We start from the raw sequence: 27,541 nt of genomic DNA, 5'->3' as shown, positions 1-27,541 counted from the left end.
AGCCAGGTTTCTGGCCTTGTGGCCTCCTTTACAGTTTTTTCTATTCCTGTCCTCCATCAATCCTTGCAGTCAACCTTGAGAAGTGGATTTTTTTTTAAGATTTATTTATTTATGCATACAAGAGCTGAGGTGCAGGTCAGAGATGCAGGGGTGTAAGAGGATTCACCAGAGACAGAGTGGGGAGCAGAACAGGTGGATCTACTGAAATACACTGCTGAGGGGAGCAGTGGGCGAGTCAGGAAAGGTCTGCTGTGCCATGTGGGTCACCTCCCTGGCCGGAGGTTGAATTCGTGCTGCAGTAGCTATGGATAGCTTCATTCGCGCCACCAGGGAGGCCCTGTGGGTATTGTTACTCTCTTGTGGTGGGGGCTCACTCTGATAACCATCAGAAGGCCCAGAGAGGCTAAGTAAGTTGCCCAAGGTCACATCTAAGAAATGGTGGGTCTGGGAATTGAATGCACAAATTCTAGGCTGCAGAGCCTCTGATTTCCAACTGCCTCCCACCAAGACCTAAAAAACTCCTGCCCCCAACTATGGAGGGAAAATTCTGGTGGACCTTTGGATGCTGTGATCCCAGCACTAGGATGAATTCTGCCTTGTCTCCTATGGGCTCTACCTCTCGGTTAGCCAAGTGCTGCTTCTGCCGCTCCTGCGCTGCCCCTGCTTTCTCAACTGGCCACAGAAGGATCTTGAATCCATGGTAAATCAAACAAAACTGCACACTAGTGACCAGCCAGTGGATCCTCTCGTGTACCTCACACCTCATCAGAGCACAAGGTGGAGTGACAATCCGCTTTCTCGTCTGGGACACTTACCATTAAGTACCTTTGGAAGAGCAACTGCCAAGAATTAGAGAGGGCAAAAGAGGACCCTGGAAAGCAGGAGGGCATTTATAGGATTCACAAGCCAACAGAAAAGATTGCTGGTTTAATTCGATGAAGGAAGATGCAAAGCCACAGCATTAAGAAGCCTAGTGTGTTTGTGATCACAACTGCTGGAAACCAAGCCAGCGAGTTAAGAAAACCAGGCATCTTGCCAATGACACCACCCTGTGAGCAGGAAGGAGAGGGGCTACCACTCTTTTGTATGTGATCAATCTATAGTGGACGGCTTTGTCTCAATTTTATTTTTAAGATGTATCATTTTTGCGTGTGTTATTTCCCCCCTGTATTGACAAGGTCTCATTTCTAATATAACACTATTAAAGATATGTAAAAATCAAAATAAGGGTTCCTGATTTCTGTAGTGCCTAGTTGTTGGAGGTTGGTGGGGGATGTTTATTCTTTGCATTTTTTTTAAAGATTTATTTATGTGTACAAGAGCTGGGGTACAGGCCAGAGATGCGGGGGCTGAGAGGATTCACCAGAGACAGAGTGGGGAACAGAACAGACAGATTGACTGAAACACACTGCTGAGGGGAGCAGCGGGCGAGACAGGAGAGGTCTGCTGCGCCATGTGGGTCACCTCCCTGGCAGGGGATTGAACTCGTGTTGCAGTGGGTGCAGATAGCTTCATAGTGCTGCGTCTTAACCTCTTGCACCACCAGGGAGGCCCTTTTCTTTATATTTTGAGGCATTCCCTTGAGTAGGAATCAGCAAACTGGCCTGTGACTTATTTTTGTGTGAACTGTGAGTTAAGGATCGTTTTCACATTTTCAGAAGGTTGACAAAAATCATAAGACTATCTTTTGACACAAGACAACACGACTTCAGATTAATAGTGTCCTTAACTAAGGTCTCATTGGAACGCAAACATGCTCAGTCACTTGTTTGCGTGTGGTTTGTGGTTCTTTGAGCTGCTACAATTGAGGTAATTTGAACAGAGACTGTGTCCCAACTTAAAATATTTACCTCCTGGCTCTTTACAAAAAAAAAAATAAATAAAAAAAATGGCTGAAGTCTAGAGTAATAGCCCCTGGGACAAGCCTCCTTCCTGTGGGAAGACTGTTTTTAGAGAGGTGCTGGGCCAGGAGAGCACAGCAAATGGCTTCTCTGACACTAATGTGCAGTCTGCCCCCTGCTTCAGAAGACCTGCTACTGGGAGATGCAAACTAGCTTGAGGGACATGTTGCTTAAGCCATACTCCCCCATCTAATTTGTGTCAATAATCCACCCACATTTTGCATTTCGTTTGTGTAACTCCTGCATCACTTTTTTCAGTTTTGAAGTATTGATTCCCCAAAACCTCACAGCCACACCTGGCTGCCTCCTTGTTGGTCAGCTAACGAGGTTGGTTGCAGAGTTACTGGGTGGGCTCAGAAGTCTTAGAAGTCAACCTTTGCTGACTTAAAAAAGAAGAATGTCTTCAGGTAGAATAGACTCAGAATAAATTGCACATACTTGAAGAGTGCAGTCTGACAATTTTTGATGTGCTTACCACTGTAGAGCTATCATCACAATCAAGAGAAAATTTCCTGTGGATCCTTTGTACTCTCGACCTCAGCAGGGAACCACTGACCCAAATCACAGGAAAGTATACTCAGCATCACCATCGCCATAGCCTTGAATTGAGCGAGCAGCTATGCGTAATCTGTTTTGTGTACTGGCCAGCAAGATGTGTCCTAAGGTGTGAGAAAAACCTAAGCCAGCTTGTCAGCATGCAACCCACACAATAGAGACCCGACTGAAATTGAAGTCTTCCAGGAGCTGAATGAGAATCACTGGTGTGAGATTTTTTTTTTCTCTTTTTTTCCCCAAAGATTGATTTATTTATACAAGAACTGGGGTACAGGCCAGATGTGCGGGAGAGTGAGAGGATTCACCAGAGACAGAGAGGGAAACAAAACAGGCAGACTGACGTAATATACTGCTGAGGGGAGCAGCGGGCGAGACAGGAGAGGTCTGCTGCACCATGTGGGATTCTCGCCAGGCCGGCCCGAGATTGAACCGGCGCTGCAGAGGCTGTGGACAGTTTCACAGCACTGTGCTCAACCGCCTGCGCCACCAGGGGAGGCCCTGGTGTGAGATTTTTGGTACTGTAGACAGCTGCACTGATGGTACAACAGTGACTTTAATTTTGAAAGGGCATGGGAATGGCAGGGCAGGTTTGCAGGATATTTTGAGAGATTTAATTTGAAGGCCAGTGGTCCTTGTCCCCTTTTTGATTGGTTGACAGTGGGGAAGCCCCAGCCTGACCCATGTCACCAGGGATGGCAGCATTCAGATGGCAGAGAGATGGGAGGAGAGAGATTCTGGGCAGATGTGCCCAAGGGTGTAAAGAAGAAAGGATAAGAATTGGATTGACATGTTTGGAGAAGATGGTTGGTGACGGGAAGGTGAAGCTGATCATGTTGATTGAGATCACCTTAGGGAGACCTGGATACCCACGGGAAGTTCCCAGAAGGTTTAGGCAAAAGCATCTTGTGGCTCATCTAACAGGTGTGCAGGATGGGTAGGACAGGAGACACCAGGAGCTGGGGAGGTTACTGTGGTTGCCATCCTGCTCGGAATAACTTGGTTGCTGTCACCTGCTGGTGACAGCCCTCGTGAGGGAAAGAAGCAGAGAGATGATTTACAAAGGATGTGTAAGCAAGGAGAACTCTTGCAACTGCTTCTTCTCAGTTGCCTTCAGCTCAAAATAATATGGGGTGGCATGTCCTAAATTCCTACAGTTATATTTTTGGGTGGCAGATTCTGTTGCTTTTTGTACATTTCTGAACCGGTGTAATAATATCCAATACAAACTCAAATGAGGAACTGACAAGAAAAAGACCACAAGCAGACAACACAGAAATAAGAAATTCTGTTAATATAACATTTATTAATCACACACAACTCTGCTAACAAGACACTGATAGATGTACACAATTATCAAAAATTGACAAATGAGTGATATGCTCATGTTTACAAAGCCAAGTGTTTCCACATTTATTCTCAAGTGTTATTCCACAAAGCAGCACGAGAAAAATCACAGCTTAAATATTATTCAAGTAAAATGCTACCTAAAATAGCTGCATGAATAATGAAAATCCTGGGCTCCCGTCTTTAGAGAAGACAGTCATCTGGCACAGTGTAAAGTTAATAACATAAGTTGACAATAATATATTTTTATTTGCATCGACTTCTGATCTTTATTTTCACTGAGGCTTCCATACAAATAAAGGCAGAAGAAACAGCAGTTGACATAAAATCACACTTATTATTTAAGTCTCTTGAACAGACAGCCAGATGCAGATGAGAATCCCTGCACAGCTGCGGAGAGTAAATCGAGAAGTGTTTTTGCCAAGGCCAATAGTCTCTTGTTATCTGAGTAATTTCATTTGAGTTATGTGCAATTGCTGGGGATTCTTGGTGGGACTCATTGGAGCAATGCCCGGAAAAGTATTTTTTACATAATAGGGGTCAGTGAAATGAAATAATGCCCAATAAATGTGGTAAGGTCAATCTCTCCCTGCTGGTGTAGATTAGGGGTGGCAACATTTTCTGTAGAGCTGAAGAGTGAATGCAGGTCAGGTTGTCTGCTAAGAAATTAACCATACACCATAGTGCAGCGGGGTGACCATGAATGGGTCACCGTAAATGGGGTGATCGTGTTCCCAAATTTTCTTTATGGACTAAATGATGAACTGTAAAAGCCCTTATTTGAGAAAAAAGATGCCTGAAATTTCAAACCTCCCACCTCTTCCATAGCTGCATGAATAATTAAAACCCTGGGCTCCAGTCTTTAGAGAATACAGTCATCTGGCACAGTGTAAAGTTAAAGGTAGTTTGGCAATGAAGGAAATTCTTTTTCCTTTTGAGAGTGCTACGCTTTTGCTCTTTTGGATAATCTCAACATCATGTAATTTGCATGTGTCATCAATATGATTCTTCTTTTATTTTCCCTGAGTCATTTGAAATACAACACTGTTCTTAGCTCTGGGTTGTACAAAAACAGGTGGTGGGCTAGATTTGGCCCATGAGCTGTTGTTTGCCAAGCCTTTGCCATTTCCTGTTATAAAATATATTTTAAAAAATTCCATCCATCACATATGGTTAATTTCTTGAAAAAGACATTCCCAGCTCCTGAATGTTCATTTAAAAACACTTCTCTTTCTCCCCATAACCCAGAATCATTTTACTAAACAGTTAGCTACTTCCTTTTCAAATTATTTTAACTACAAAATCAATCAAAGATATTGCAGTGAGTTTCTGACCCTTCCTTTTTGCACCTACTGAGCCAAATATACAAAATCCAAAATCCACCACCCAGCCAAGGAATCACTGACTTAAGAAAGTTACAAAGTTATTTGAATGTAATGATCCAAACACCTTCAAGTATCCCAGCCAACAATAAAGATGCTGTATTATTTTTTAAAATAGAAAACAGATGGACACACCCAAATCTTAAGTTATTTAATGTTATAAAACAATCTAAAAACTATAAAAAAAAAAGTAGGTATTTGCTGTCAAGATGCTGACATAATGTGATTCTTGACAGGGCCTGGGCAAGGTATGCTATAAGGGGGCTGATGGCAGCTCCTTCCTTGGGGCCTCAGGGACATTGGAGACCTTTAGCTTCTCAACCATAGGTCCCGAGCAACAGACTAGATGGCAGCCAGGCTCTGCCCAGGGACTGCCATCCTACCCACGTATATCCTTGACCAAAACATGAAGCAATGTGTGACTGTATTCCTTTCCTCAGTGGATCAAGATGAAGGGAGAGATGAAAGAATAAGCCTCGAATTTTCTTAAAGTTTTGCTCTCCCTGTGAGAGGAGATGCTGGTCATAGGGCTTTAGGTTTTGGGTTTCTAAATGATGAACTGTAGATGCTCATATTTGGGGAAAAGATGCCTGAAATTTCAGACCTCCCACCTTTTCCACAAGGTAGTTTGGCAATGAAGGAAATCCTTTTTCCTTTTGAGAGTGCTGTGCTTTTGCTCATTTGGAGGTAAAGGAGCAGGGCCTCATGAGGACAGCAAGAGCAGGCTATAGGTGACAGCCACTTACTCAGGTGGCAGGTTGGGGCGTGAGAGGAGCAGGTGGGAACTAGCCTGCCCTTACCTTGGCCAAGCTACTGCCAGTGTCCCAGGGAGGCACTGCTTCCCTGTTAATGGCTGTGGTTCTTATATTAGTTTCTTTTCCTTTTTTTTTTTTTTGCAAATACTTTTGCTTTCTCTTGGGCTCACAATAGCTCACCGAATAAGTAAGGCATGCTCTTGAGGGCTGGAAGGAGGGTGTTGAACAGCATGTCTGACAGCAGAAAGCTACCACTCATGTGCCTGCCTGCCCACCACCTGCTCTGCTGTTCTCTGCTCTACCCCTGTGCTCATTTCCCGAAGGACAGAAAGTGAAATGGAAAACAGGACAGACAGGAAAACAATCTTCAGGCAGTGAATTTAGGACGATGAAAACCTCAGTGAAAAAAACTGGCCTGGAAAAAGGGACAGGGGCTCTCTCATTCCCCAGAGGCACAGGCAATTCTGTGCTATTTCAGATATCTTAAAAATTCAACCCTCACAGCAACATTCCAAATACAGAGCAAGCATCTCTAGTGTTGAGTTGGCGGCCAGGGGGTGCCGGGACCCCATAACAGCCGGCCAGTAATACCCGGGTCTTGCCTACAGACCTCCTGGTCTAAGCTCTGGAGCCTCATGGCAGATGGCTGTGTCATCACCCAGGCAGTGATCCCGCCTTTGTGACGGGGCCACAGGACCACCTGCCTCACGCCACACTTGCTCCAAGGCAGACAGGGATCGGGGCCCAGGGCATCATTCTCTAAACTGATGCTGGTTCTTGGGGAGTCTGCAGCCATCGGCCCATGGCATGTATTGGTCCCTAGTGAGATAAGGGGAAGAGTAGGATTGGCATGTGCTTAAGACTATGAGGACTGGAGGAGCTATAAAAAAGTCTTAATTCACATAATCTCTAAGTTCATTTAAAAGAACGGATGGCATGTCCCCATAGCTGTAGGTAAGCTTCCTTTTTTATTTTTAAAAGAATGGAAGAATCCTACAGGCCTCCAAAGCACACATACTTGACCTCCAGGTACTCGTCAATGCCATATTTGGATCCCTCTCGCCCCAGGCCAGACTGCTTCACCCCACCGAACGGGCACTCCACGGAGGAGATCAAGCCTTCGTTCACACCCACCATGCCCACCTCCAGCTTCTCTGCCACTCTCCAGATCTGGGCTGGGTCTTGGGAGTAAAAATAACCTGTCACAGGGAGAAAAGAACACAGATGGCATTAGAACAGCCGTTAGAGACACCATGCCTAAGGCCGAGGACGCCACTGATGACTACCTGCCAGCCTCATGGGCCTGTTCCCAGTGGCACCCTCAAGTTGGTTCCATCCTTGCTTCACCTTAAAGACTTTGTAAATCATCTCTCTGCTTCTGGCCCCTCACAAGGGCTGTCACCTCCCACTAGGGCTGGCCCATCTCTGAGCGGTATGACAACCATGACCTCCCCAGTACCTGGTGTCTCCCATCCTGCCCATCCTGCACACCTGTTAGATCAGCCCCAGGAAGCTTTAGCCCAAACCTTCCAGGGACTTCCTGTGGGTATCCAGCCCTCCCTAGGGTGAGCTCAATCAACATGATCAGCTTCACTTTCCTGTCACCAACCATCTTCTCCAAACATGTTGATCCAATTCTTATCCTTTCTTCTTTACACCCTTGGGCACATCTGCCCAGAATCCCTCTCCTCCCATCTCTCCGCCGTCTGAATGCTGCCATCCCTGGTGACATGGGTCAGCCTGCGCCTTCCCCACTGTCATCCAATCAAGAAGGGGAGCAAGGGCCAGTGGCCTCCGCGTTAACCTCTCACTCCAGCTCTGGGACGACGGGTAGCGTGGACTCCCGGCATCCTGACTGCTCCCCGGCTAGGCACTTCCCCTTGGGTGTGGGAACAACTTATATGGAGCAACAGTTGTGTCTTTATGTCTTTGTAGCTTCCTCAGCACTGCATTCACAGTGGGTGCTAACAAAGATTTGTCGAGCACATTTACACGTGTGTAGTCTCTGCAGGGAAATAGGTACATACCGTGTGCCCCGGGCCACCCTAACCGTCTCCAAGCTAGCAGAACTGTGGCCAACTCCATGGGGCTCTGTCAGCCCACGCTGCCTTTGCTACTTGTGCTGGCTGCCCGCCTCGGCAGATCCCTTACCCCAGTGCCTCCTCTCTGTCAGGCTTCTGGGACCCAGGCAAAGTGTGGGAGAAGCACTTGGAATTTCCAGGCAGTAAGCTTCTGAGAACATGGGGCCTCCCGTGCCCATAATATTCTCCTAAGGCGCAGGCGGTTGAGCGCCACACTGTGAAGCTGTCCGCAGCCTCTGCAGCATGGGTTCGAACCCGGCCGGCTGGCAAGAATCCCACATGGCTCAGCAGATCTCTCCTGTCTCGCCCACTGCTCCCCTCAGCTGTGTATTTCGTCAGTCTGCCTGTTCTGTTCCCCACTCTGTCTCTGGTGAATCCTCTCACCCTCCCACACATCTGGTCTGTACCCCAGCTCTTGTATAAATAAAAATAAATCTTTAAAAAAAGATTCTGCACCTAGAACAATTTGTGCTGTACCTTCTGCTGATTCCGCCCCCCCCCCCGCCTCCCCTGCCAGCTACAGCCAGGGAGCCCCAAACGAGCATCTCAGAGAACCAGGCAAGAGATCATGAGCTGGCACACATCTGCCCTTGCGAAGCAACATGCCATATGTCCCAGTAACATTTCCTTCTGGAAGCCCAGGACAGTGTCGAAAAGGAAGACTCCTTATCAGCCCGAGAGGGAACTATCACGTTGCTGGGAGAGCACAAACGCCTACCTGCCAAGCCCACGTCAGTCGCGTTTGCAATGGCCACCGCCTCCTCCTCTGTGTCGAACCTGCCAAAGTGAGGATGGGTCATCAGCCCTGTCAGTCAGGGGAGAGGAAAGAAACCCCGCCAGCTTGTCTCCTCATTTATTTCCCAAATAATGGCAAGGGGTAAGCCCTGGTTTTGCAAAAAGATGCCAGTGCAGGAGACAGGCAGCTGAGGTGCAGGGAGCTGTGGCAAGTCACATTGTCAAATAAAAGGATTTCTGCTCCTGCCACCCACTAAGCATATGTCACAAGCACACAGCTGCTTCAGAAGCAGCCCCTTTTCAGGTCTGAAAAGAAACCCACTGAGAGGGTTCAGGGCTGGGGTTCTAATGTGGGGTGACCACGGATGCTGCTTAACCCCACATACTGGCTCCTCCCTGAAGTGGAAGAGAGTGCCAAGCCCTCTGCAGTCCCTTCCAGTTTTATCATTTTCTCTCTAGGACAAGCTGTGAGTAGCATTTTTCTGTTGCTTCAGACCTGTAACTGGCATGAGAGGTACCCCCATTTCGAAATGCAAAGGATATGTCGAGAGAGATTTCTGTTCTGGTGAGACGGCACAGGCAGCCCCTGTGCTTGTTCTCTCTGGGAACCAATGCAGAGGAGACAGGAAGAGAGTCATGACCCATCAAACCTCAATCAGCAGCGAGTGCCAAAGCGCAAGACACTTTTGGAGGCCAAGAAGGTGACTGGATCCAGGTGGGGAGGGGAGGAAGACCCCAGGTGGGGGAGAGCTGAGCATGCATGAAGGGGTAGGAAGGGTCAGAGCTCTACGGAGCCTGCAGAGGTGGGGCGGTACCTCCCCCATCTGCTGTGTATACTTCGGGGGATTTTGCCTACAGGCCTGGATCCCTGCACCAAGGCTCCATCACCATGGGGCAGAAAAGCAGCAGGGCCTGTGCAGGGCAGGGGTGACCCAGATGAGGCTCAGCCCGGCTGGCTTAGTGAGTCATCCAAATAAGTGTGGGTGGCACCATGGACCAGAATCCACTTTGCTCCAACTCATTACCAAAGAGGTAACTGAGGATATGGAGGTATCCCCAGGGCAAAGGATAGCTGGGGTAGGGGGACTAGTATTGAGATGGGATCTTCAGAGTAGAGGCTTCTTTCCTGAGGTCAACCCTTGCCTCCACATGTATCAGAAGGGGCATATCCAAGCTCAGAGCTTTTGCCACAGTCCCAGGGTAGATGTGGCCAATGCTGCTGAGAGTTCAGAAGCTAAAGAGGGTACCCAGGGAAAATGACAAGATGTGAGGTGCTCCAAGACCCAGAAAAGCAACAAGCAGAACCACCTATATCAGAGGAGGCAGAAAGAGTGGAACAGAACAGAAATGTAAAGATCAAGAAGATGGGGTACATGTTATAACGGAGTATTACTCAGCAATCAAAAAAGATAAACTCATGCCATTCGCAGCAACGTGGATAGAGCTGGAAGGGATCATGCTCAGTGAAATAAGCCAGAAAGAGAAAGAAAATTACTGGATGGTCTCACTCATAGCAGGAATGTAGAGGATCCAAATAAGGGATCAGGGGGAAAAATATAATAAAGTAAAAATCAAAATCAACAGGCAAATATGAATCAGAGACATACTACAGGGAGGAGGGAGGAAGTAGGATCAAAACAAGGGTGGGAAGAGCCCAAGGGACCATGGCGATAGCTCATGGGGGCGGTGGGAATTTTACGGGAAGTACAGCCAAGATGAAAATGCATATATTGTACAAAAATGAAAAATGATGTAAAATATATAAAATAATTAAAAATCAATAAATTTATAAAACAATAAAGAGAGGTAAAGAAAGGGTAAGTATTCACAGCAAAACGAGGGAGAATAAGGAAGCAGAAGAGGGAGTTACGGGGAACTGATGGTTATAAAGAGATGGCTACTGGTCTCTCCAACTGGAGAAATCAAGGATGGAAAAGTAATAGTGATAGTGCACGGAGCAGGAAGGCAGGATGGGGCCATCTGAAGAATGAATTACTAAGACGGCAGGTGAAGGAGGACAGTCTTAGAAGGCACCAGGAGTGGACAGACAAGCGTGAAGAGCAATAAATGACAGAAGCAGACTTCTTAGGAGGCTAGACAAAGATAAGTGGGGTGGAGAGAAGTCACTGGAAAAATAATGACCAAGAATTCCCAGGACTAAACCAACACTTTAGATATTAAAGACCTGATGGCAGAGGATGGGGTGGGGGGACCTGGACTGTAAACACTCCCGTTGTGTGTCACTGGAGTGGCCACAGTAGACTTGAAGCACATCAAAGACGAGGAATTCAGAAGTTTCCAAGGAGACAAAGTAGACCCCTTTCAAAGAAGCAGGAGCCAGACCGACAGTAGCTTTCGCAGAAAGATCCCTGGAGAGAAACCAGCCAAGGAGTGGCAGCTTCCGAGTGTTAAACTGGGACTTTATCCGGGTCCATTATTATTTACTTGTGAATGTGAGATAAAAGGTCTTACATGTAAGATCAGAGAAAGTTTATTTCCCCACAGACTCTCTTGAAAGACGTCTTCCAGGCTGTACTCCATTAAGAAGAAAATTAGTTCAGCAGAAAGAGCATTAGTGCGTCTTGAGGTCTAAATAGGCAACAATCACATTTAAAAAAAAATCTCTTAAATCGAACTTGGCTCTTCAGTTGAACTTGGGACTTCAATGGCCACATACAGGTCTCTGCCTCTCAAGCCACCCCCTGGCCCACTCAGGCCTCATGATTACTCACGAACTGGACCCCTCTCTAGGTTTTTATTTCCCTTTCGATTTTTGTCCTGTCTTCCTACCAGCTGTGTGATCTTACTTGATAACTGGTGCCAGGGGCCCAAAAGTCTCTTCATGAGAGCAAAGCATGTCCCGGGAGACATTGCTGAGCAGCGTGGGCTCAAAGAAGTTCTGTCCAAGTTGGTGTCGCTTCCCGCCTGTCACGATGGTGGCTCCTTTGGAAACTGCGTCGCTCACCTGTTTCTCTACCTGCACGAAGAGAACAAGGAGACCCCACAGGAATGCAGGCTGAGGATACCGGTGGAATGAGAACATGTCATAGAATCTTTAAGCTGCAGAAAGCTGTAACTTTTTTCTTTTTTGGAGGAAAAAAGTTAAGAACATTCTACTCTCGTTTCAAATATGCAGAAAGAGACACTAAGAGGACACGTGAAGTGTGCAAGGTCACTTTCCAGCTCTGATTTGATTCCCTGCCTGTTTGATCTCAGTGTTCCTGGAATGGCCTGATGCTCAGCTGTTTTCCAGGGGTTTCTGTCATTTCATTCCTGGGTTAGTTCCAACTTTTGCAACCCATGTCATCCTCTCCCCTGGGCTTTGCATGCACTTTGTACTAACAGAGGCACACCTCGTTTTATTTTGATTCACAGTGTGATTTTTACTAGACCCTCTGCCAGCAAAAAGATGACTTGCTGAAGGCTCACATGATAGTTGTCATTTTTCAGCCATGGAGTATTATTTAATTAAGGCATGTACATTGTTTTTTGTAGACATAATGCTACTGCCTACTTAGCAGACTACAAGATAGTGTTTACACATCAGGAAGCCAGAAGTGTCATGTCACTCATTTATTATGAAAGTCGCCTTACTGCAGTGGTCTGGACATCACCTTGATTTAAAGTTTTATCTTCATTTACTTTTTTAAATCATAATGCATTTACGTCTACAAACTCTTCCTTGTTTTTGTTGTTCCATTTTCACAGAACTTGCTTCTGTTTTAACAGAAGGGCCAACTTCTCATAGCTCTTGGAAGACACTATTATATTAGACTCTTAGAAAATTCCTTTTTGTTGCCTGACTTTCCAGCTCCCTCCAGGGTCAGTTGCTTGGTTTATTCTTCCTGTCATGTGCTGAGGGCTTCCCTCAAAGGTGCTGTAATCTTCAGTGGCTCATCTTTCTAATGAAGGACTAAGCTAAACAGTTTAGGTGGGTGCCTCTGTCTTTTCCAATTTCTTTCCTGAGTGAGAGACAACTGCAAGCTCAGTTGATTCTCTCTTGGCAGGCTTCCCCTTAGGGGCAGATCCAATACAGGGCCTCCATGGTGGCGCAAGGGCTCAAGTCTCAGCACTATGAAACTATCCACAGCAACTGCAGCACAAGTTCGATCCCTGGCCAGCTAGGGAGCTACCCACATGGTGCAGCAGCCCTCTCCTGTCTCGCCTGCTGCTCCCCTCAGTAGTGTATTTCAGTGGATCTGCCTGTTCTTTTCCCCACTCTGTCTCTGGGGAATCCTCTTATCCCCCTGCACCTCTGGCCTACACCCCAGCTCTGGTACGCATAAATAAGTAAAATAAATTTTTACCAAAAAATTTGATATTAAAAAAAAGGACCAAGACAGCCCCCACCCCCATGTACCTACTCTCATTTCCAAGCTGTAGCTCTCCTAGTAGGTTGCTACATACATATATTCAGAGGTATTTTCCTGCCTGGAGCAAATGCTGTCTGGTGATGGTAAGGAGGCGTGGTGTGGGAATGACTCATAAAATTGCACAAAAATATTGCCAATTAACTCCAATTCTATCCCTCCACACCCCACTCCCAACCTCTACCCTAGCCATTTCTAGAAAGGCTCCATCCTTAAAAATGGCACCCACTTCTCCAGGCTTCCCTGGGCATGCTGGGGCTGCTAGGACTCTTCTGTTAACACGATCCCTCTGCCTTCCAGAACTCATCACAGCCTTTCACTGGAGTCCTTCCCTTGCGCCCATTCTCAGTTGAATGTTGCGTAGGAACTTACATTCTGCTATCTAGACTAACTTTTAAATCTACCAACCCACAAACATTTTCATAGCTCATTGTTGGCAACAATCCCCATTAGCCAGGATGGTTTACTCTCTGTGACTTATATCCCTAAAAATAATTATAATGAACATACTTAACAAAAACCTACTGCCCAATGGTAAACCTACTTCCCCCCACCAATAGACCCTCCTTTGTCTTTTTCCTGTCTTATTAATGTGATCAGCAAGTGACCTCCAGAATTGGATAGTGCATGTATACATACTGTATACTAAAACCAACACAATGGATTGTTTTCAGACAAATGTGTTTGCTGCTAAGCGCTCAACCAAAAAAAAAAAAAAAAAAAGCAACTTAATCGCTTGAAGTCCTGGGAAACAGCGCCCTCTAGAGGACAATGTGTGCACGTCCATGTTGGGCCCCCTCTCCCCCAAAAAAGACAATGGTTTCCTCAGTCTGGCTGCAAACTAGCATTAACTGGGGCATTTCAAAAATACCAGTGAAGCAGCCTTACTCCAGACATAGTCATATCCAATTTCCTCGGGTAGTGCCTATGCACCTGTAGTTGTCAAAGGCACAGGGTAGGGGAGCAGAACATGCCACCCCAAAATGTACCACTTTGGTGCGCGGATTGTTTTGGGCTGAAAGCAAGAAAGATCCAGCAGATTTCAGAGAAACTTTTACCCCTCCCATAATTTGCTACAAGAATGTAGATGGGTGCTCAGCCCAGAAAGACCTATTGCCAGAGTTGCCTTTCTGTCTGGATGACCCATCTGTATGGCAGGGTGAATATCTAATCACCAATATCTGCTCTTATTATCCTACGAATTACACTTCTCCCTTTTAAAGCCTCAGGTCCCTATCCCATTCCTTAGCTCAGGATGACAAATAAGTCTCAATTGCCCAACTTGTCATTGAAGCTCAAATTTTTGGTGTTTCCCATATGTACAAAATAAAATTTGTTTTTGTCCTGTTCATTTGCCTTATGTCAATTTAATAATAGCCCAAAGAACTTGGTGGATAGAAGGAAAATTTTGCCTCTCCTACAGGTGATAACTCTGGGACTTGAACCACAGCAGGTATAGAGCCTGACTGTCTTCATTGGCTGAAGTAGTTCCAGGGTCCACAGTCACTTCAGCGATGCAGGTGGTGCACAGGTAAGCTTTCACAGATTGTCTCTGAGGAATCCCACAGTGATAACTAGACAGTTATAAGAGCTCTGTCAAAGGTTTTCACTGGGGAGAGCAACAGATGAGTTCAGCTTACCTGACTGCCCGCTGGGTGGGGACAGCCATTCAGGGGCTTGTCCTTTGGAGAACCAAAGGACAGTAGTTGGGCTCTGCTGTCCACCTGAGTACTTAGTTGGCTCTAACTCGATTCTGGATGCTCAGTGAGACCCAGGAAGCTGGCTGTGCCCCTTCTGACCACCTTGGCTCCCTTTCTGTCCATACACATTCTCCAGCCTACCTTTTGTGTCTGATTTACATTATGCTGTTAAAATCATTTCCAGCAGTAGAGGCTGACCTAGGGAGCAAATTGGATGTTTGGTGTTGCAAGGAAGTTCCTTGCAAGCAATGCTAAAAAGGGTATTTTTTTTTAAAAAGAGTATAAGATCAAAACAAAGGGGTGGGTGGGAATTGTAGGGGGACTATAACCAAGATGAAAATGCATACATTGTGCAAAAATGAAAAATGATGTAAAAATATATAAAATAATAATAATAATAATAATAATGAAGAGTAGAATAAGGAAAGATATCTAATCAATAGTGACCTTTTTTGAACAAATACATTTTTTTTTTTAAATAGAGGCATGTTTTCTTTTTATTTATTTATTTGTTTGTTTTGTTTATACATGCACTGGGTACAGTCAGAAGCACGGGAGGGTGAGAGAATTCACCAGAGCCAGAGCGGGGAGCAGAGCAGGCAGAAGGACCAAAGCACACTGCTGAGGGGAGCAGCGGGCGGCAGGAGAGGTCTGCGCGCCATGTGGGACCCTCCTCAGGTGGCCGGGTGGCTGGGGAGCAGCCGGGGATCGAACCAGCGCCGCAGAGGCCGCCGGCAGCTTCGCAACCCAGCGCTCAACCGCTGTGCCACCGGGGAGGCCCCTGAACAAATACATTTTTAAAGAAGTTTCTCTTTCCCGCTTTCTCTAAATCCTGAATCCGGCTTCTACATTTCTATAGCCCTCTGCTGGATGCTGTCATCAAGGATTCTTCTGAGAGGGCATTTATTGTCAAGGGAAGAAACAATAGACCATTGCCTGCATTTAAGCTGAAACAAATGTCCTCAAAAACAGTTGATCTTCCTTTCCTGTTAGGTATTCAAAAACTTAGAGAACTTTGTACTTCAAAATTCTTTTCATAAAAAAAGATTAATTAAATTTATTTATGCATAGAAGAACTGGGGTATAGGTCAGATGGTGGGGGGTGAGAGGATTCACCAGAGACAGAGTGGGGAGCAGAACAGGTGGATTTACTGAAATACACCGCTGAAGGGAGTAGAGGGTGAAACAGGAGAGGTCTGCTGTGCCATATGTGAATTAGCTCCCTGGCCAGGGATTGAACTCTGGCCACAGCTGTGATAGCACGCTGAGACTTAACCCCTAGGCCACCAGGGAATTTCAAAATTCTAATTCTGGAGGTATTTAGGGATAGAATGATTAGGGAGAGTAGAAGACCTAAAGTGACAGCTTTCATGAGGACTCAAGGTAATAACAGAGCTGGATCAGCTTATGACTGGTTGGTAGCACCTGATTCACTCAAACGGACAGAAATTCACTTTTTCTAGATTTTTCCATCGTTTCCAGAATAGTCTTTCTAAGCACCTTACCAGTGTATTTTTTTATTTAATTTTTTGATATCAAAACAATGAAAGTTACTTTAGCAGAAAATAGAATGGACTTACCTTTTCTACTGCTTTTTTATTAATTAAAGGGCCTTGAGTAGTTTTCTCCTCAAATCCATTACCCACATGCAGGTTTGTTTTAATTGCCTCAGCAAATTTTTTCACGAAGGAATCATGGATACCTTTTTGCACCAAGAAACGGTTTGAGCAAACACAGGTCTAAGCAGAAAAAAGAAAAACCTCACATAGATATTTTGTCAGAAGCTATTGACCCAACTTATTGATGTGCGCTTGCTATTACCACACTGAATGTGCAAACACTTCCTTAGGTGGTTCTTGTCCTTTGTCCTGTTATTTTCCTTCCCATGTGGGCTTGGCCCTAAAGATAAGTGTACTGAGCAAATGCACATTCCTTTCCAAGTGCCTGCACAGCTGCCATACCTCTATGATTAAATAAGTAAGCAAGTGTAAATATCTGTGCACAAAAAACCAAAAAGCCACCTAACCTGAGTTTTTTCAAATGACTTGAATAAGTCATTATGAAACAAATAGGGTAACATATCTGACAAGAGGTTAATATCCAAGACTTGCAAAGAACTCATACAACTCAGCAATGAAACAACCCAATTAAAAAGTGAGCAGAAGATCTAATTAGACACTTCTCCAAGGAAGACATATTGATGGCTAATAGGCTCATGAAAAGATGTTCTCTGAGATAGAGATTTATTCCTGGGGAGATGCAAATCAAAACAACAATGAGACATCACTTCATACCTGTGAGAGTGGCTATTATCCCCAAAAGAAGAAGTGTTGGCGGGGATGTGGGGAAAAGGGAGCTATTGTACACTGTTAAGGGAAATGTAAATTGGTATAATATTGTGGAAAGCAGTATGGAGATTCCTCAAAAAATTAAAAACAGAAATTCTGTATGATCTAGATAATCTACTTCTGGGTGTTTACCCCAAAGATACAAAAACACTAGTTCAAGGAGCTATACGTACTCCCAGGTTCTTTGTGGCATTATTTATAATAGCCAAGAGCTGGCAAGAACCTAAGTGCCCACCGACAGATGAATAAAGAAGATGTGGTATATATATTCACAATGGAATATTACTCAGCTAACAAGAAGATAAAACCCTGCCATTTGCAACAATGTGGATAAACCTAGAGGGTATTATGCAGTGAAATAAGTCAGCTGTAGACAGACAAACATTGTGAGTTCACTCATTTGTGGTATAGAGAGAAAACAAACAGATGAACTAAATAAAACAAAAATAAACTTTTGGAACACAAGAACAATTAATGGTCACCAGTATAGAAGGGGCAGGGAGATGGGCAAATCATGACAAAGGGGACAGTGAAATGGTGGAGGAAACTGAGTGTCCAGTGGTGAACATAACATAGTGTACATGCACATGTTGATTCCCAATGATGCACACCAGACACTTTATACATTTTTTACATTATGTTATCATGCAATGTTACTTCAATTTTAAAAAGTGAGTGAATAAAGAGTGAAGAATGGAAGAAGCTCTTTACAGGAAATGAGGAAAGTGGTAGGGTTCTTGTAAAATATACACAGACCCTGAAAAACACTATAGGACTCACCTGACCAGAGTTCCGAAATTTCGATGCCATGGCACCTGCTACAGCCTGGTCCACGTTGGCACTGTCAAAGACAATGAATGGGGCATGGCCACCCAATTCCATGGAGACCCTTTTCACTGAGTTGGCTGCATGGTGCAGCAGTATCTGTAAGCATAGGAGAAAGCAGTGAGCACCGAAATCAACTACCAGGGTTGGTTTGCCTTGGTTTAAAAAGTTCTCCAATAGTGAAAACAGTCAGATGAAGAGTAGTATATATGGGATGCCATTTTTTTGCATGAAAAAGGGAGGGCAAGAATATAGATTCCCATTTACTTCTGTTTGATGAAGAAATACTAGGAAGAGATAAATGTATTAACTTCAAGAAGGGAGAAATCAGGGTCAGGGTGAGACTTCTTCATGTAAACATGTCTATACTGTCTTGAATTTTGAACTATATAAGTGAACTTACCTCTTTGAAAAAATTATATGATAGGTTCAAAAATACGAATGTAGAAATAGGTATTAAAACCACCCAGCATCTTATAACCCACATCTGATCCAGAATGTGGCCATGCAGATTCACAGATATATATTATTTTTTTAATTAAAGAAAACATGATAGTTATATAGTTTTATAACCTGTTTTATTTTCCCAATTAACCATAAAATTGTGACATCTTAATACATTAACAACACTTTATAACTTCCTCTTTTAATTAACATGGTAATGTGATGATTCTTTCAAGTTAGTACCTGTGTTTCTAGAATATTCCTCTGGATGCTTGGGGGTTCTACTGCAAGATTGTTCTATAATTCATTTATCCGGTCCCTAAATGCTAGGCATTTAGATTGTTTCCATGCCCTTGATACTAAAAATAACACTGCATTTATTCCCTGGGCAGGAATATAAATATTTCCTCCCCTAAGTATAAACTCAGCAGTTGTAGTAGAATTAATAGCTTCATGCAAAATTAGACTTTAATTTAATTTAAATATTCAGGAATATTATGGCCTAGGAAAGCGGCCTGGGATACTGCAGTTTTAATACAGGATAGCAGGTTCTCTATCCAGTCATAGCTACAGGAAAGATGGAACCGCTTGGGTGGTTCAAGTCAAATAGATAGGGGTCACAAGCCCAAGGTCACTCAGGGAATAACTCCCCAGGGATGCGCCTATGGCTATGAAAAAAACGATTATGGTTGGCAGTTATTAAAATTGCTTTATTCCTTCTTGCCTCTCATGGTGTCTAAAAATGACCACAGTTTCACAAAAACTTTCAATTAGATTTATATTATTTTTACCTTGATAAGTGTTTCTATGTGTGTCTATCATAACACAATTACATATGTGTATATATCATCTATATAAGCGTATATACATTTACAAGTCACACACATATATAGGTATACATATACACCAATCTATGTACATAGTATGTAACCAAACACACATATAATATCGGCAGAAAAAAGTGTACTACCTGCAGATAAATACCATAAATAAAACTGACATTCTACTATGACATTTTTCCCTTTTAAACATTTAAAAGGATGAACATCCACGCAAGAGACTATGGTGAAGGTTCATGGGTGAACTGGTGGTGGGAATTTTACAGGGACTACACAATGATGTAAAATATATAAATAAAAAAAATAGATTATAAAAAAGCAAAACCAGAATAAATTTATCAGGGCAATGAAAAAAATAAAAGGATAAACATCCACTCAATTTTGGGGAAACAACTTTTCAATGTTTAAGGGAAAATACAGGCATGACTGAGAACTCTCTGCTTCTTTAAGTACCTCTATATCAAAAATAATTTTTGTAACAGTTCTAAGACATGCATTTCAATATCAAATGTGTGCTTCTGGAGTCTGTAATTCAGATTACGAGATAAACATGCATTCCAGCGTTGAGGAAATGCAACCAATAGCTTTCAGCCACTCCACGTATGACAGACCACGGGAATGTTTGCAGCCCCAACTCCTCTGAAATCATCAAATAAGAAGCTATGGTGCGTCACAGTGCAGAACGCTCCCCCAGAGGACGGTCAGACAACACTTGAAAAACGAATGTTCATTTGACAATGTTTTTAAACATCCACTGGAAATCTTTCCACACGTGGTAATCAAGGTAAAATAGTATTTTATTATAGCCCTAAAGAGAAAATGTTAGAATGACATCTGTTTGCTTTGAGACTTAAGTGACTTACCTTTCCGGTTGCTGTTGAGCCAGTAAAGGAAATTTTGGACACCAGAGGATCAGTGCACAGCGCTTCCCCTACCTCCTTGGCCTTCTTCTGAGAGCAGGGAACAACGTTGTATACGCCTGGAGGAATGCCAGCCTGGTTGGCAAGCTACAAAGAGAAACAGCACACATGTGGCAGCAAATGAGCAAACTAGAAAAACAGAACAGAGAAATATATAAATGTTTTAACCCGAAAAGTAATGGGCCAAGAAATTAGGCCTTGAGAACAGAATAGGAATGTACTTGGAACTGAATAAGATTCTCAGTGGTGCTGAAGTGATAAAGATATTAATGTGCTGCTACACATATCACAAAAGTTCTCAGGGTGAGTTTCAATGCCACCTTCTGTTTAAAAGAGTAAAACTCAAAACCAAGAACCTTGGATGTCTTTCCCAAGAAAAACCAGAGGTGAGTTCAAAAAAAATGTTATTTGATCCACCTGAGACTCAAGGGGAGCACGTGCAAAGGAGGCTTCACTGAACACCTACTGTGCGCAGGGACTGGGTAAGGCCTCTCCATGGTCATCTCCCTGGCAGTTTGAGGATGGGAAGGCTGGCAGGGAGGAATCATACCCTCGTCACACAACCGGCAGTCAGCTGTTTGCCTGGCACAGAAACCAGTGCTCTGTCTGTGGTGATTCTCTTTAAATCAGGCACATCCTGAATGTGTTTAACTCCTGAATCCATTAACAGTGAACTTTTTACACAAATCTGACTGGGGATTTTGGGTGAAGATGATGGTAGCAGCAGAGGTTTTGAATCTCCCTGGATCCCCTCATAAAAATAGAGCAAAAACCAAAATAAAACAGAGCAGTTAGATCATAAAGCCAAAATATCAGAGCCAACACTTACAATGAGCCTGGATGGAGCAGAAGCCCCTGAGAGTTAGTTTTTCTCTTTTTTAAATTGTAATACAAGAGTTTGACTTAAGCTTTGATTTCGAGGCATCCACTTCCAAGCCTCTTTATCTTGAAGAAACACATTGCCAGTCCCACAAATGGAGAGCCAGGCACCCTGCCCCCTTCAAATTTCAGTTAAAACTGCACGCTGGGCAGCTTGTTTTTGCCTTACTGTGCTTTCATTTCTACTTGTGTTTTATTTTTTTAGGTATTTGTTTAACTTTTTAAAATTATTTTTTTAATTTTTTACATCACTGTTCATTTTTAAACAATATTTGCTCCCTCCCAACCCCTCAGAAGTAGTTCCCATAGAATTTCCTTCACCAGTGCACCCGTGCACCATCACCTCAGTCCCCTGTGCTCCTCCCTCCCTCCCTCTGATCCCTCTCCCTCCTCCTGCCCTGTAGGATGTCTCTGGTTTATGTTTACTGCAGCACTATTTACAATAGGTAAAACCTGGAAACAACCCAAATGCCCAAAAATAGATGACTGGATCAAGAAGATGTGGTACATATACACCATGGAATATTACTCAGCAATCAAAAAGATAAACTCATGCTATTCGCAGCAACATGGATGGAGCTAGAAGGAATTATGCTAAGTGAAATAAGCCAGAAGGAAAAAGAAAACTATCGGATGGTCTCACTCATAGCAGGAATATGGGGGAACCTGATAAGACATCAGTGTAAAATAATAACAGTACAAAACACAACAAAGCAGAAACAGACAATCACTCTTGTGTTTTAAATCCACCAATAAAGAGTGAACCTGCAAAACCCTAAACCTGGCCAATAAAAGCGGGACCCCAGGCCTCTGCCTCTCTACCTATACCCTTGCTGTGTGGCCCTGGTCCTGCTGTACTCTTCAGAATGTGAAGTAATAAATTTTGTTTTTGCAAAGTTCCTTGATGGCTTTTGCTGAGGTGCATCAGTGATCATAATAAGAACCACAAGGACCGGTCCAGCCACATGGGCGCTGGTTGAGGAAATGTCCAGGGGGAGCAATCTGAAGGCCCAGGTGAGCACCTCCAGGCATTCTAGCCCATTGTGTCACTATCTATAGGCTGAGACAGGTACTAGACACTGGATGACAAAGCATTTCCACGAGCAGCAAATTATAAGTGGGCGTGGACACACCCTGACAGTGTCGGGGCCTGGGGAGCATTGGTGTGAGAAAAAGAAGAGGGAAGCAGTAGGCTAGCTGACAGATGATAAGCGAACCCCAAACAGACAACGGGTGTCTATGGCAGCCGATCTGGGAACAGCAGCATTCACTGCCTAGTGCAACTGCAGGGGAGTGCCAGGGACTGTGCAATAAGGGCTGAAGGGCAGGGAGGGCACAAGTCCTGGGGACCGTGGATGGAGGAGAACGGAATGAGGTCAGGGAGTCTTAGAAAGCAGACACCAAGAGCTACTCTGTGAAGTTAGACAAGGCCTCCTCATCTAGGTCTCCTTTGGAAACCTACATTAAAAAAACAAAGTAAATTCTCAGAAAAATGCTGAAGTAAAATCCCATATAAAGTTATTAAAAGAGGGCCTCCCTGGTGGCGCAAGGGGTTAACACGCAACCTATGAAGCTGTCCACAGCCACTGCAGCATGAGTTTGATCCCCGGCCAGGGAGCTACCCACATGGCGCGGCAGACCTCTCCTGTCTCACCCGCTGCTCCCTCAGCAGTGTATTTCAGTCAATCTGCCTGTTCTGCTCCACACTCTGTCTCTGGTGAATCCTCTCATCCCCGCACCTCTGGCCTGTACCCCAGTTCTTGTATGCATACATAAATAAATCTTTAAAAAAAAAGAGGAAGGAGAAGGGTGAGGGACAAGGGCATATAAGGATGGGAAAAAAATAAAATGAACTAATAGAATAAAAATGAGTGAGTCCATAGTGTGTGGGGATGTACGCGTGGGTGACAGCTGCAAAACATGTGCTGTGGGTACTATGCAAATCAAGACAGGTGGGAGGGAAGCAGCAGGATTCAGACTGAAACCACAGAGCACCTCTGGGCCACCTGGCAAAGCTCTCATTCTCTACTGGGTGGGGGCTACACGGGGGTGTTCTATTATTTATGACGCTAGCGATTTTTCTAAATGAAATTTAATTTTGATCTCTCAGGTCATAGTAAAGTTCCTGTTTAACTGTTTTTTTCCCCAATTTGTTGTCTGCATATTTGACTCTTTCTCCATGTATTCATTTCTTAAATTGCCATACTGTAGATTTTGTGCATTACAAGATTTTGTGCATTGCTCTTGTAGAAGAGGAATCTTCACTTTTATAAGTCATGCTGTTTATAGATGATTGAAGACTGACTGATAAGAAAAGTGCTGAAGTGGGAGGCCTCTATTTAAATATCCATGTGCTCCAGTATAGCTGAAATTAAGGCTGCTGTGCTGAAGTCAAATGACCTATATTTAAACCAAGACCGATAGGCAGTAGCTGAGTCACTATAAATTTGTTCTGTATGGCTTTTATCTGTGCTCTATTTTAAAACAAAAAAACACTGATTAACAGGATGCAAGTATTTTACAATTATTTTGAAGGTGAAGACACAAGGCCTTTGCAGAGAAGTCTCCAGGATTTTCACTCATGACCTGTTATTTTCTGTGGGTCTAGGAAGTTGCTCCTTTACGTTGAAACAATTTCTCAGTTTCTAGAGGATTAGAAAAACGGGGTCCTTACTGTATCCAATCAATAGAGGTGTGTGCTTCAGATAAATTTTGTAAGTTGGTGGCCTCTACTAGGCCTAGGTGGGTACTGGCCCCAAACACTAGAATGAGTAGGAAATGCACCGTTAGCTCCATCTATGCCTCTGCAGGCTAATAAAATGCTTTCCAGTCAGTTTAGTTTCTCTGACTAAAATGAATGATTTGCTGCTGAAATAAGGAGACTTTTGGGGGGATACACCCCTAAGGACAATAGAAGCTTCCAGTCTGTGGACCTGGAGCCACAGGGGACCTTCGGAGCCCAGAACAGCAAGTGTAGCAACATCTGCTATAATGACACCCTGATGAAGGTTGTGATGAAGGTTAAGTCTGGGCTTCTGGAAGACTTTATGTGATCACAGAGCAAAGGCAAGAGCAGCAGCACAGGCTAGAAACTGACACCCAAAGATCATCCATGCATGGGTGGTCCCCTCCCAGGGTCCCACCTACAAATGAGTGTCCCCTATATAGGGGCACTGCTCTTGGCTGTGGCATCCAGCAGTGAACAAAAGACACACATCCCAATCTCTGCAGAGCTGCACACTGTTGCGGGGGCAGATCATTACTGCAACGACGGGGTAAATTACCCGTCATGTTAGGTGATGTGGTAAATGCCACAGGAAGGAAAATATAGCAGAGGAGGGATCAGGAGCACATGGTTTGAGCCTATGACTCTCAAACAGGGTGGTGGGGGTGGGGCAGAGACTCACTGAGAAGGTGGCATTTGAGTAAAGACATGAAGAAGGGAACCAAGGGAACACCTGAGGGAGAACTTTCCAGACAGAGGGCAAAGCCAGTGTAGAGTCCAGTGAGCACAGAGGGCCTGGGGCTGCTGAGCAAGGGGCTAAGGAGTGACAGACAAGGCTTGGGGCATGGGGTTGGGGAGGCGCATCTTATAGGGCCTTGAAGGCAACTGGGGGAAGTTTGGATTTTCCTCTGAGTGACACAAGAGGCCAGGAGATGGTTTTAAACAGAAGGCAGACAAGGTCTGACCAAACTCCCAAGGGAGTGGCAAATAAGTTTCCTAAATGTGCCACATGCCCATATTTCGCCATATACTCTGACTGCCTGCTTAACGAAAATGATGCAATGATCTCAATTTTAGGGTAGCCAAAAAAAAGAAAAAGACCTTTCCTACAGATGTCAGAGAATCCCCAGGGAATACTTTTCTCGTCTATAAAGAGCAACATCTGCTTTTAAATGAGGGCTGCTAATGAAAACATAACAATGTCCTGGGGGAGATGTAGGCGAAGACAGAGGCTGGGACACTGCAAACCAGCTTCTTTGCGTCCTGAATGAATACTCTTTGTGGGGCCTGGTGGGCTCTGCACAAAGGTGGGGCAGGAGGCTCACCTCTCCAAGGGCCAGGGCGGAGAAGGGTGTGTCCTCAGCAGGTTTCACCACCACGGTGCAGCCAGCGGCCAGGGCGGCCCCCACCTTCCGCGTGATCATGGCACTGGGAAAATTCCACTGGGGTCAGAAGAGCAGACAAATAGTGAGAGGAGGCACAGGCGCCTGGTCCAAAGGCAGGCAGGTCGGGTAGCCAGTCAACAAACTCCATGCATGGGACTAACCAGCAAAACTGTTCTCTGGCTCTTGCACAGATGAGCCCTTGGAACACCTGCTAGTGGAGGTAACACACCTGTCAACTGGAGAGTCTTGGGAGACAAAGGCTCCAAAAGACAGGAAACATTTTCAGAATTTCGAAGAGCACATTATCTATAACAGCAGTGGCAAACTTTTTCTGTAAAAAGTGGTGTGGGATGTAGTTTCTGTGGCAACTCTTCAACTCCAAGGTTAAGTGGCTGCATCTCCCAGCCTGTAGTTCCCTGACCCTTTGGGGATAATGTTAACAAAGGCGATTTTGAAAATGGCAGAGCATTTCTTACGTTTCCCGCACCCCCTCTATTTGTAGCTATCTGTAGATACATTCAAATCTGTATTAACAGTGTTTTGACAAATACTGACATTATGTCAGGCACTATTCTGAGCACTTTTAACTCAAAATTAACTAAATCCTCATTACAATCCAATGAGGTTGGCTTCTTATCCAAGTTTGCAAGTTTGGGGAAACTGAGACAGAGCAGTTAAGTAACTTGTCCAAGGTCACACAGCCAGTGAGCTTGGGTCAAACTCAGTGAGTAGAGCCAGTGAGGGGGGGGGGTTCTCTGTGTTAACCTTGCTGAGCAGGGAACCAGCAGACCAGCTGGCAGAGCCTGTAGAGACATAAACAGGGACCCCAAGAAGGTAGAGCAGGAGTGCCTGGTCACCAATAGAAGGCTGGGCACCCACAAGAATACTGCAGCCCCACCCAGGAAGACACAATCTCTTATTTCTTAGCATTTTTACCTCCAGGACCTGGTCCAGAGTCTGCTGGAAGCTACACAAATACCTTGCTGTTGATCATAATCACCCATCAGGTGTAACATTTTTCTAAAATGATGGCATATTAAAAATAATAGGTCCTGGGGCCTCCCTGGTGGTGCAAGGAGTTAAGTCTTGGCATTATAAAGCAATCGGCAGCCTCTGCAGCACCAGTTCAATCCCCGGCCAGGGAGCTATCCACATGGCGCAGCAGACCTCTCCTAACTCACCTGCTGCTCCCCTCAGCAGTGTATTTCAGTCAGTCTGTCTGTTCTGCTCCCCACTCTGTCTCTGGTGAATCCTCTCACTGGCCACCCCCCCCACACCTCTGGCCTGTACCCCAGCTCTTGTATGCATAAATAAATTAATCTTAAAAAAATGATACAGGTCTTTTCAGAGGTGCTAGGCAATGCCAAGAGAAGCCCTGAAGCCAAGTCAGAAAAGGCTGCTCATTCCTCCCAGGATTCATCCCACTTACCCAGGCCTTGGGAAACATGTGCTCCCACTCAGTACCACCACACCCCACATCATCACAGAGGACCAGAAACACACCTCCACTTCCAGCAATGGGATCAGGAAGTCAAGAACAGGTGACCGAGCTAACAAGATTTCTTCACCAGGAAGAAAACTGTTTCCCATCTCCCACCCTAAGGTCTTGCTGATCCTGCCAGCACATACCGGGGTGATGACAGCAGCCACACCCAGGGGCTGCTTGAGGACCAGAGCCCTCCTGTCCTTCGCCGGGGGATAGATGATGTCTCCGTAAATGCGGCGGGCTTCCTCTGAAAACCACTCCAGGAAATTGGCAGAGTAGAGAATTTCTCCCTGTGCCTCCTTCAGTGGCTTGCCCTAAACAAAACCAGAAAAGGACACATTTATTATCGTTTAATAACGCAAGCCGACAAAAAGTCTCAAAATTCTTCAAGGCTGCAAGTAGAGTAAGGAGAGTTTTCCATGAGGAAAGACCCCAGGGCTGCTGAGAAATTTCTAACTTGGAAAGCAGAAGTAGGCAGGATGAAGGCTGCCCTCCAACCCTAACCACAATTGTGCCGGTATTCTCATTGCCTTTATAAATTAGGAGGTGAGGACTAAAACTACATCTTCTAATTTTGTCCCCTTCTACTATCTCCCACACACTCCTATAGTGTACAGCCATTTAGTATAGCCATGGAGAAACTTCTTGCATTTTATTTATTTTTATTTTTATTTATTTATTTATTTTTAAAGATTTACTTATTTGTTTATACAAGCACTGGGTACAGTCAGAAGTGCCGGAGGGCGAGAGAATTCACCAGAGCTAGAGCAGGGAACAGAACAGGCAGACTGACAAAATACACTGCTGAGGGGAGCAGCGGGCGTGGCAGGAAAGGTCTGTATGCCATGCCGGACCCTCGCCAGTACC

At 44.8% G+C, this 27,541-nt stretch overlaps 1 protein-coding gene across 1 annotated transcript in view; it reads right to left on the bottom strand.

Moving 5' to 3' along the window:
- Positions 1–3,746: 3,746 nt before the first annotated feature.
- ALDH5A1 (aldehyde dehydrogenase 5 family member A1) overlaps positions 3,747–27,541 on the bottom strand; it is a 31,736-nt gene continuing 7,941 nt past the window's right edge. The window contains exons 3-10 of the mRNA XM_037521030.2: positions 26,818–26,988; positions 25,129–25,245; positions 20,143–20,286; positions 17,952–18,095; positions 16,404–16,562; positions 11,561–11,730; positions 8,737–8,795; positions 3,747–7,136 (exon numbers count right to left, since the gene is read on the bottom strand). Of these exons, the coding sequence (XP_037376927.1) occupies positions 6,931–7,136; positions 8,737–8,795; positions 11,561–11,730; positions 16,404–16,562; positions 17,952–18,095; positions 20,143–20,286; positions 25,129–25,245; positions 26,818–26,988 (1,170 nt within the window). The 3' untranslated portion in view covers positions 3,747–6,930. The remainder of the gene's footprint in view (positions 7,137–8,736; positions 8,796–11,560; positions 11,731–16,403; positions 16,563–17,951; positions 18,096–20,142; positions 20,287–25,128; positions 25,246–26,817; positions 26,989–27,541) is intronic.

This window comes from Talpa occidentalis, unplaced genomic scaffold (assembly GCF_014898055.3).
Source record: "Talpa occidentalis isolate TD23 unplaced genomic scaffold, MPIMG_talOcc4v2.1 talOcc4.2, whole genome shotgun sequence".
Lineage (NCBI taxonomy): Eukaryota > Metazoa > Chordata > Mammalia > Eulipotyphla > Talpidae > Talpa > Talpa occidentalis.
Note: the sequence above shows the minus strand (reverse complement) of the source record. Positions and strands in the feature narration are given on the sequence as shown.